General features: G+C 43.1%; 1 protein-coding gene across 1 annotated transcript in view; it reads left to right on the plus strand.

Annotated features, from left to right (window-relative positions):
- Nucleotides 1-11,321, plus strand: part of LOC109919665 (equilibrative nucleobase transporter 1-like) — a 40,074-nt gene that overhangs the window by 4,149 nt on the left and 24,604 nt on the right. The window contains exons 4-6 of the mRNA XM_020519693.2: nucleotides 501-577; nucleotides 2,889-2,981; nucleotides 5,825-5,964. Of these exons, the coding sequence (XP_020375282.1) occupies nucleotides 501-577; nucleotides 2,889-2,981; nucleotides 5,825-5,964 (310 nt within the window). The remainder of the gene's footprint in view (nucleotides 1-500; nucleotides 578-2,888; nucleotides 2,982-5,824; nucleotides 5,965-11,321) is intronic.

Raw genomic sequence — 11,321 nt, forward strand, 5'->3', positions numbered from 1 at the left:
TCCCAACAATTGACAATGGATTCATGGTCATCATTAGACTCTTCATTCCGAGTTTTTATTGAATTCAAATTCCACCATCTGCCATGGCGGGATTCGAAGCTGAGTTCCCCAGAACATTACATGGGTCTAAGGATTAACATTCCATCGATAATACCTCTAAGGCCATCTCTGATGCTTTTTAACTGTCAGCCAGGGCTCCCTGATTGGAGCAGGTTAATAGCCCCAATCAGGGAACTCATATTCTATGAAGTCCAGCCGGCTGGCCTTGTTACATCTACCACCTTCTCAAGGGCAACTAAATGGGAGTAATAAGAAGCTGGCCCCGTGGAGGAAAGATGTCCCTGCTATCCGTGAGGAAGTTTCCGATACTGCTTTCGAGGTGACTGCAGTGCGGGTAATTGAAATAAAACGTTGTCCTTGTCCTGAAGGGTCTTGTTTCAATGAGGTGGTGAAAGATGTCGTTTTGTTTTTTCATGCGGTCCTCTCATCTCTCTTCGCAGCATCCTCTGTGTTGCTGTTCCCTGCAGCCTGCTTAATCGCAGTGGGAGGTGGGACCTTCTACATCTCCAACATGCAGGTAGTGTTTAATCGCATGGAACAGAACCTAACGTGCAGTGAGGGAGCACTGGTGATGGATTGCAGTGTCTGTGCTGCTGTGTAGGAGGCAGGACAGTGCAGGGGTGACTCACTGTCAGAGTACCAGTATCGGGAGAGGGCTGACCTGCCTTAGGATGGACAATAGGGTAACAAGGAAAGAGGGACCATACTGATGGACAAAGCACCCTGGGAAGGGTATTTTTGAAGATACTCCTGGAATAACAGTGCAGAAAGAGGTCATTCGGCCCATCGAGTCTGCACTGATTGTCCCACTCAGGCTCACCCCACAAGGGGCTTTTATCATAGCAAACTTACCTAATCTCTACATTCCTGGACACTACGGAGCATTTTATTTTAAGCATGGCCAATCCACCTGAACATCTCTGAACTATGGGAGGAAACTACAACACCTGGAGAAAACCCACAGACAGGGGGAGAATGTGCAAATTCCACACAGACAGTCGCCCAAGAGTGGAATTGAACCTGGGTCCCTCACGTCGTGAGGCAGCAGTGCTAACCACTGAGCCATCAGTCTGTTGCACCTATTGCTGCTCTGAATGGGGAGAAAGTGGGAGCCTTCAGGACAGTCATCTAGTTCACACAATCCATGACAACACTGAACTATCAGTGGGGGTGGGGGCATTTAAGTTTCTGAATCTGTGGCCCACTAACATTGTTGCTGCTTGTAGCTATTGCTGTCATGGCATATGATGTTTATCTATCTGTCACTGTCCTCACCCATCGGCTGCAGGTCTCTGTAACCACTCAGTGACTACCATTCTCTACCTCCCTCCCAAGTATACCCTCAGCCTTGAGTATAGTCAATGCCCCAAATTCATAGAAAACTCATCAAGATAAAGAACTCCACAGATTCACTGCTCACTGAGAGAATAAATTCCTCCTCATCTCTATCATAAATGTGCAACCCTTTATTCTGATCCTACACTCTCCCACAAGGGGAAACAACTTTTCCACATCTCCCCTCTCAGCTCCCATTAGAATCTTGTATTTATCAACAAGGTTGCATCTCATTTTTCTGAACTCCAACAATGTCTATTACATAAACCAGCCTTCCTTCCAGTTCTGAGGAAGGGGCACCGGACCCGAAATGCTAACTCTGATCTTTTTCTTCTTCACAGATGCTTCCAGACTTGCTGAGCTTTTCCAGCAACTTCTGTTTTTCTTCCATTCATTGACTCCATCTATACTTCACACTGCCTTGGGAAAGTAGCCAACATAATCAAAGTCCCTTCATACCCCTGGTTATTCTCTGTTCCACTCTCTTCCATCAAGCAAAAGATACAAAAGTTTGAAAACACGTACCAACAGATTTAAGAGCAGTTTCTTCCCCGCTGTTTTGAATGCACCTCTCATATATTCAAGTTGATCTTTCTCTACACCTTCTCTGTAGCTGTAACACTGTATTTTGCATTCTGCTCTATTGCGCTCATGCACTTATATAAGGTATAATTTGCCTGAATCACACGCAAAACAATACTTTTCACTGTATTTTGGTACATGCGACAATAATAAATCAAATCAGATAAGTACAGGCCCAATCTACTCAAACTCTTCTCATAAGACTCCATACTTAGGACCAACCTAGAGACAATTCTGTAGACTCCCCCATGCCAGGATATCTTTGTTTAGATAAGGGGACTAAAATGGTTCACAAATCCGGCTGTAGTCTAATGAGCGCATTGCGTAGTTTTAGTAATACCTACCTATATTTTATACTCCATTCTCTTCGAAATAATGGCCGACATTCCATTTGCCTTCCCTAAGACATGCTGAACCTTTTCGTGATCCATGGGCAAGTCCCTATGACACACTGAAACTTTTCCTGTTTCATGGACAATACTGCCTTTGTTCTATAGCTGTCAGTAGTCCTCCTTCATTTTAAATAATAATCCACTCCTCTGTTCTCCTGCCAAACTGCATGACCTCACGTTATTCCACATTCTATACTGTCCGCCAATTTTCTGCCCATTCGGTCAACCAAAAAATAAAAATTAGGATTCCAGTTATCTTGCCAAAGGCTTCTATTTTCTTCCACTGATCGTTCTTTATCCTGTCGTTCATAGGAAGTTGAATGGGATGGAAGAGCCTCTGTTTTAATCTCACTTGTTGTGTTTTACTGGGTGTCATATCATTCTAACTCTGCAAATAATGTAGGATGGGAGGGGCGTCTGCAGCCCTCCTGCTCTCTGTGGGCCACAGAAGGTGGGAGACATACAGATAGAGGCAAGTCCATCCCTCCACTAATTGTTGTAATTGTGTCCGATTCCCAGGTTGGAAACTTGTTTGGAGATCGACGGTCCACAGTGATCACTTTGTACAACGGAGCCTTTGCTTCCTCATCCTGTTCATTTCTACTCGTTAAAGTGAGTCATATGAGCACGAGCTAATGGCAGAGGGATGATGATTGAAACAGTAATCAGAATTTTTCTTCTGAAGTGTTTAAGATGTTGTTAAACTTGAAATGGTGCAGAAAAGATTAACAAGGATGTTGACGGGGTTGGAGGGTTTGAGCGATAGGCTGGGGCTATTTTGCCTAGAATGTCGGAGGCTGAGGGGTGACATAATGGAGATTTGTAAAATCATAAGGGGCATGGATAGGATGAATAGACAAGGTCTTTTTTCCCAGGGTAGGGGAGTCCAAAACTAGAGGGCACAGGTTTAAGGTGAGAAGGGAAAAATTTAAAATGGACCTGAGGGGTAAATTTTTCACACAGAGGATGGTGCGTGTATGGAATGAGCTGCCAGAGGAAGTGCTGGAGGCTGGTGCAATGACAACGTTTAAAAGGCATCTGGATGGGTACTTGAATAGGAAGGGTTTAGAGGGATATGGGCCAAATGCTGGCAAATGCGACTAGATTTAGTACTTGTGCTCTAGAACTTGCAACTCCCTTAGCCAGCTGTTCCAGTACAGTTACAAGACTGGTATCTACCTGACAATGTGTAAACTTGCCTAAGTATATCCTGTGCATAAAAGTAGGAGAAACCAACCCGGCCAATTACTGCCCCATCAGTCTACTCTCGATCATCAGTAAAGTGATGGAAGGTGTCAGTAACAGCGCTATCAAGCAGTGCCTGCTCAGCAATAATCTGCTCAGTGACGCCCAGTTTGAGTTCCGCCAGGGCCACTCAGCTCCTGACCTCATTCCAGCCTTGGTTCAAACATGGAAAAAAGAGCTCAATTCCAGAGGTGAGGTGAGAGTGACAGCCCTTTACATCAAGGCTGCATTCAACCGAGTGTGGCATCATGGATCCCTAGCAAAACTGGAATCAATGGGTATCGGGGGCAAACTCTCCGGTGGTTGGAGTCATACCTGACACATAGGAAGATGGTCGTGGTCGTTGGAGGTCAGTCATCTCAACTCCAGGACATCTCTGCAGGATTTCCACAGGGTAGTGTCCTCGGCCCAACCATCTTCAACTGCTTCACCAATGACCTTCCCTCCATCATAAGGTCAGAGGTTACCCTAACCCTAACTCTAACCCTAACCCTAACCCTATCGCAGGTGGAGATGTTCGCCAATGATTGCACAATGTTCAGCACCACTTGTGACTCCTCAGATACTGAAGCAGTCCGTGTCCAAATACAACAAGATCTGGACAATATCCAGACTTGGGCTGACAAGTGGCAAGTATCATTTGCACCACACAAATGCCAGGCAATGACCGTTACCAACAAAAGACGATCTAACCACCATCCCTTGACATTCAATGGTGTTACCATCACTATCAACATCCTGGGAGTTATCATTGATCAGAAACTCAACTGGACCCACCACATAAACACAGCGGCTACAAGAGCAGGTCAGAGACTGGGAATCCTGCAGCGAGTAACTCCCCTCCTGACTCCCCCCAAAGCCTGTCCCACCATCTACAAGGCACAAGTCAGCAGTGGGATGGAATACTTCCCACTTGCCCCTGGATGGATGCAGAAACAACACTCAAGAAGATCAACACCATCCAGGACAAAGCAGCCCCCGCTTCATTGGCACCACATCCACAAGCATCCCACTCCCTCCACCACTGAAGCTCAGTAGCAGCAGTGTGTGCCATTCACCAAAGATCCTCAGACAGTACCTTCCAAATCCACGACCACTTCCATCCCGAGAGACAAGTGCAACAGATACGTTAGAACACCACCCCCTGCAGGTTCCCCTCCAAGGCACTCACCATCCTGACTTGGAAATATATCGCCGTTCCTTCACTGTCGCTGGGTCAAAATCTTGGGATTCCCTCCCTAAGAGCATTGTGGGTCAACCCACAGCAGGTGGACTGCAGTGGTTCAAGAAGGCAGCTCACCACCACCTTCTCAAGGAGGCAACTGGGGACAGGACAATAAATGCTGGCCAGCCAGTGACACTCACATTCCAGAAAATGAATAAATAAACAAAAGGGGCTAGATTAGTTGAGGATAAATGATCAGCATGGATGGGTTGGACTGAAAGGCTCTGTTTCCATGCTGAATATCTCTATAAGTAGGTCTGAGTGGTACAGAGCAACACAAGGGCTTGCTGTGCTAGCATCTGATTTACTGAATCGAAGCAGTCTCAGCCTATTGGAAGGATGACCCACGGCTCTCCATCTGAAGGAGAAGGGGGAAATTAGGAATGAAGATTTAGGGTGCAGAGAGAAAGAGAGTGGAATCAGTTTCAGGGTGGGGAGAGGAGACAGGAAGAGAGCTGGACATAGTGAGGGAGAAAGTGACATAGAGATGGCGGCTGCAAAGTTATACACCAGGACAGTATGAGAGGTAAAACATATAGGGTACATACATTCTGAGTGAGAGAGAGGCACATAGGGTTGAAATGGAGAGAAATGGAAGACGAGGAAGGCCGGGTAGAGATGGCGCATTACAGAAGGGTAAGGAGGTAAGCAGGTGGGAGAAAGATGGGGGCAGAGGTGGGGAAGAGAGAACGATAAATAAGTACGGAGAGATGAGAGGAGCAAGGGAAGGACAAAAGAATGAGATGGGGTGGGGTTGGCGGTCAGAGAGTTGGGGAAGACATTGGATTGAAGTGAGAGGTACAGTGGGTACACGTTGTCAAGATGAATAAAGAGAAAGAACATGATGCTGTGCTTGGTGACGGGTCACAAGGGAAAGAGAGAGAGATGGGAGGAGTCCTGAAATGTAGGATGGGAACATTGACATGGTGGAGTCAGGCCTTAACTGCCTTCTCTTGTTTTACTCCCTTTCCCTCATATTCCCTAGGTTTTTTACCAGGCTGGTTTCTCAGTGAGATCCATTTTCCTGTTCATCAGCTCAATGAGCATTGTCCATGTGCTGCGTGTCTTATTTCTCCTCCCCAGCAAGCATATCCCTTATCCCCTACCAGAGGATTATACATACGGGTAAGGAAGAGAGTACATTTACATTAGAGGCTGGAATAAAATTGGGGAATATTTGTACAATGTTGGATAAGAGGAGCAAATTAAATGCTAGAAACTACAGGAGAAATGCATGTGTTTTTTGGATAGAATAATCGATCCCCAGTCATGGTATTTTTGGAATAATAGAAAACCAGAGAATTTGACAAGGAACAGAATTTCCAGACATGGTTTTCATTTATTTTTACTTGTACCAAGACTTAATGATGGGAGGGAAACTAATCAAAAGGTCAGTGGGATGAAATTTATAGAATAGCATGTGTTGTGTGAGATACACTGGAATCTAATCGAGGCTTCACCTGATTTGCATTAAGAGTATCTGATACACCAGAATGAATGGAAAACTGAAAGCATTTAGGATTTCCAATCTAGTTCACATAGAGATTCCGAGCAGTCATGTGTTTTGGGAATCCTTACATGTAATGTGGCTGACTTTCCTAGATTGAATGGAATCAAATTGTTGGGTGAATGATGCTAATACAAGGAATAATAACAAATGAAAGGTATGAGACAGACTGAAAATCAGTCAAGGAGTCCATATGCAGATGAATTGAAGACGACAGTTCAGTTCGGAAGTAGGGTTACTATATAATTGAACAATGTATGCAGGAATAAGTTACACATTGGGACCAATAAAGGGCATTGACCATAGTGTGGGAGGAAAAATTACATTTTGAGTAAGTTATATCAAGAGGATTGGAGTATAAGGATACAGATGTTATGCTGCAGTTACACCCCACTTGGAGCTGATCTGGGCACCACACCTCAGGAATGAGAGATTGACCTTGGAGGGAGTGCAACATAGGTTTACAAGAATGATGCCTGGACTTAAAGGGTTATGTTAGGAGGAAAGATTATATAAATGAGGTCTGCTTTCTCTAGAATCTTGAAGGTTAAGGTGTGATCTGATCGAAGTCTTCAAGATATTAGCAAGCTAGATAAAGATAAACTATTTCCATTCGTTGGAGCTTTTGGAATCAAGGCATAGTCTGAGAATGAGGGTCAGCGCATTCAGGAGAGATGTTAGGAAACACTTATACACACAAAGGGTTGTGGAAGTGTGGATCTCTTTTCCACAAATGGCAGTGGATGCTAGATCACTTGTTAGTTTTAAATCTGAGATCGATCATTTTTTAGTTCAGCAAATGTATTAAGGGAATTGGGCCAAAAGTAAGTCTTTGGTGTGAGGCAACAGATCAGGCATAATATTATTGAATGGTTAAATAGGCTCAAGGGGGCCTACTTCTGTTTGAAATTGTTATCCAGAAGACAAATTGCAGAATGAAAACGATGAGTTTAGATGGGGGTTAGAGACCCAAACTTTAATCGCATGCCAGAATCTAAGCACTGAGCTAATCGTGAATCATGGTGGCTCAGTGGTTAGCACTACTGCCTCACAGTGCCAGGGACCTGGGTTCGATTCCACCTTCAGGTGACCATCTGTGTGGAGTTTGCGCATTCTCCCCGTGTCTGTGCGGGTTTCCTCCCACAGTCCAAAGTTGTGCAGGCTCGGTGGATTAGCTTTGATGAATGTGGGGTTACAGGAATTGGGTGGCATGCTCTTTGGAGAGTCGGTGTGGACTTGATGGGCCAAATGGCCTGCTTCCACACTGTGAGGATTGTATGAATTCTACTCAGGTATCTAAATGAGGAGCTGGGCAACAAAATGGAGTCACAGGTATCTGGAAGTGAATGGCATCTGGGATCTTTATATGTAACAATCATCCAAGTGTTAATTCCATGTTGGAATGAAGACAAAAGGCACAAGTAGCAAGTTACAGGCTGTCATCTCATCCCAAGATGGGAGTTTGTTATGTCAGTGGCTCGGGATTACATTTTCAAGATTGCCAGCAAGAGAGTTAGCAGTGAGATTAGGAGAAACTTCTTTACTCAGAGAGTTGTTGGGATTTGGAATGCACTGCCTGGGAGATTGATGGAGGCAGATTCTACAGGAGGTTTCAAAAGGCAGCTGGATATGTACTTGCAAATGTTGAAGTAAGGGGGCTATGGAGGTCGGGCTGGGTAGCTTTACCGGGAGCTAGCACAAACACGCTGGGCCAAATGGCCTCCCTTCTATACTGTAAAATTCTATGATTCCATAAGTGGAGGAGTCTGGCATACAACCAATGCAACTGGATTCGAAATCCAGGCACAAAATCGAAAGGTCTTGAGACATGGATTCAAAATCCCACCACAGTAAATTTCACAATTAAATGGAGTCACAAAGTCATACAACACAGAAACAGGCCCTCCGCTCCAACCAGTCCACGCCGACCACGTTCCCAAACTAGTCCCACCTGCATTTGGCCCATATCCCTCCAAACATTTCTTATTCATGTACTTAACTAAATGCCTTTTAAATGTTGTAACTTTACCTGTGTCCACCATTTTCTTTGGAAGCTCATTCCACACACAAACCATTCTCTTCGTCATAAAAAATGCCCCTCATGTCTTCTACCAATCTTTCTCCTCTCATGTTAAGAATATGCCCCCTAGTTTTGAAATCCCCCACCCTAGGGAAAAGACATCCACCATTCACCTTCTCTATACCCCTCATTATTTAGTAAACCTCTATAAAGCTACTTCTCTACCTGCTACACCCCAGTGAAAAGAGTCCCAGACTATCCAACACTCCTTATAACTCAAATCCTCCATTCCTGGCAACATCCAGGTAAATCTCTTCTGAACCCCCTCCAGCTTAATAATAACCTTCCTATAACAGGGAGATCAGACCTGGACACATTATTCCAGAAAAGTCCTCACCAACGTCCTGTAGAACCTCAACATAATGTCCCGACTCCTATACTCAAAGTTCTGAGCAATGAAGGCAAGCATGTTAAATATCTTCTTAACCACCCTTTACATACATGATGCAAACTTCAATGAATTATGAACCTGAAGCCTTAGGTCTTTCTGTTCTACAACACTGCCCAAGGCCCGACTTTTAATTGTATAAGTCTTATCCTTGTTTGTTTTACCAAAATGCAAGGCCTTGCATTTATCCAAATTAATCTCTATTTGCCACTCTTCAGCCCATCAACCCAGTTGATCCTGATCTCTCTGTAATCTTAGATAACCTTCTTCACTCTCCACTTTGCCACCAATCTTGGTGCCATCATAATGATCTCATTAAATGGTGGCGAAGAATTAAAGGGCTGAATGGCCTAAATTTATTGTCTCAATAATAGTGGCTACAAAGCATCAATAAACTGTCAAAGGTTATTGCGTTATTAATATATTTTAAAAATCTCCAGGGAAGACACATCTTCAGTCCTTACCTAAGTTCAGATCCAATTCAATGTGACAGAATTTTAATTATCCTCTGAAACGACAGAGCAAGATGGTCATTGAAATTAGCAACACATAGTCAATGCTGGTCTCGCTACTGACAACCATGTCCCTAAAACTAATATATTAAAATGTTTATCATAGCATAGATAGAAAAGACAGTGTTACAGTATAAATATTCATCCTCAGATATTCCAGATATTATTTCTAGTATAACATATCCTGAGTGTTTATGTATACTTAGAGTAGAATCTAATCTAACGCATAAATTTTAAAAAATGTGATACTTTAAAGTGGACCAGTAGTTGAAATCCATTCAAGTCACCATACTCCCATGTGGGTGCTCTGTTGTTAAAGAGAGAAAAAGAGAGGTTTACCATATCTTAGGTGAAGGACAGTAAGGCAGTAAGTGCTTCTAAGGTGGATGGGTCACTGGACCTCAAATGTGAATTCTGTTTTCTTTTCACAGATACTGCCAGACCTCCTGAGTTCCTTCGGCACTTTCTATATTTGTTTGATTCAGATATCCAGTTCTTTCTTTTATTTTGAACAAAAACAAAGTTGCTGGAAAAGCTCAGCAGGTCTGGCAGCATCTGCGAAGGAGAAAACAGAGTTAACGTTTCGGGTCCGGTGACCCTTCCTCAGAACTGATGCTTTATTTTATTTTGTTCTCGTAGAAACTTCAGCTAGTGCAGAAATTGAACCCACAGTGTTGGCATCATTATGCATCACAAACCAGTTGCCCAGGCATCTGAGCTAACTAACCCCCTAAATAGCAACTAGTCAGCAGTATATTATTGTCTGGGATCTATCAGGGCCTGTGTGTGTGTGTGTGTGTGTGTGTGTGCACGCGCACACATGCGTGTTGTGTGTGGTCGGCGTCTGGGAATCCAGATGGAAAGGGGATGTGTAAGTGTCTCAGTACCTGTGTGCGGGTATTAAATAATAGTGATCAATAATTAGAAGTATCAATGAGAAAAATCCAGGCTGGATGATAACTGAAGTTTTCTGGGCAATTACATATTCCACAATAGCAACGCAAGAGTTAATTTTAGACTGAAATGAAAGAGATAATATTAGGCCGAAATGAAAAAGTTAATGTTTGACCGAAATGGAAGAGTTGATTTTAGATCAAAATGCAAGAGGTAATTTCAGATCGAATTGTAAAAGTTAATTTCATACTGAGTTGAAAAAGATAATTTTAGACCGAAATGAAAGAATTAATTTCAGATTCAATTTAAAGAGTTAATGTTGGACAGAAAGTGTTAACATCAGAATGGATTGAAATAATTAATTTCAGACCAAAATGCAAGATATTTAATTCTGGACCAAAATGAAAGATTTAACTTTAGACCAAAATTAAAGAGTTAATTTGAGATTGAGATGTAACCAACAAGTGATTTACAGGCAGGTAATCAGATCGAAAGTTCAGCATTGATTTATGCATTACATAACAAATTATCAGGAATTAATTGCAGTCAATTATCTCACTAAGAATTGCACACGGGTTATAAATTGAATGACTTCAGATTTTTAAGTGGTGCAATTTAATCAAGGGTTTCAGCTGGCGTTTTAAAAAATAAGACACTTTGGAATATTCTGCGGTCTAATAGTTGCAGCATTGGGTGTAATAACTGATTATGGGGTTGTAGATGCAATGTACTATCAGGTGGAAAGTTCTGCCATGTTTGCATAAAGAATGTCAAATTGTAACGTTGGTTGAAATCTAATTGAAGTTTGAGCTGGTTTATTTAGACCCATAAACATGAGCCACAATATTTATCACCAATTTTCAGGAACTCAAAAACAAATCTGATTCACTTATTTACTTTAGGGAAGGAAATCTGCAGTCCTTTCCCCAACAGTCATACAGATGATAGTAGGAACTGCAGATGCTGGAGAATCCGAGACAACAAGGTGTAGAGCTGGATGAACACAGCAGGCCAAGCAGCATCATAGGAGCAGGAAGGCTGACGTTTCGGGCCTTTTCTGATGAAGGGTCTAGGCCCGAAATGTCAGCCTTCCTCCTCCTA

This window comes from Rhincodon typus, chromosome 48 (genome assembly GCF_021869965.1).
Source record: "Rhincodon typus isolate 14 chromosome 48, sRhiTyp1.1, whole genome shotgun sequence".
Taxonomy (NCBI): domain Eukaryota; kingdom Metazoa; phylum Chordata; class Chondrichthyes; order Orectolobiformes; family Rhincodontidae; genus Rhincodon; species Rhincodon typus.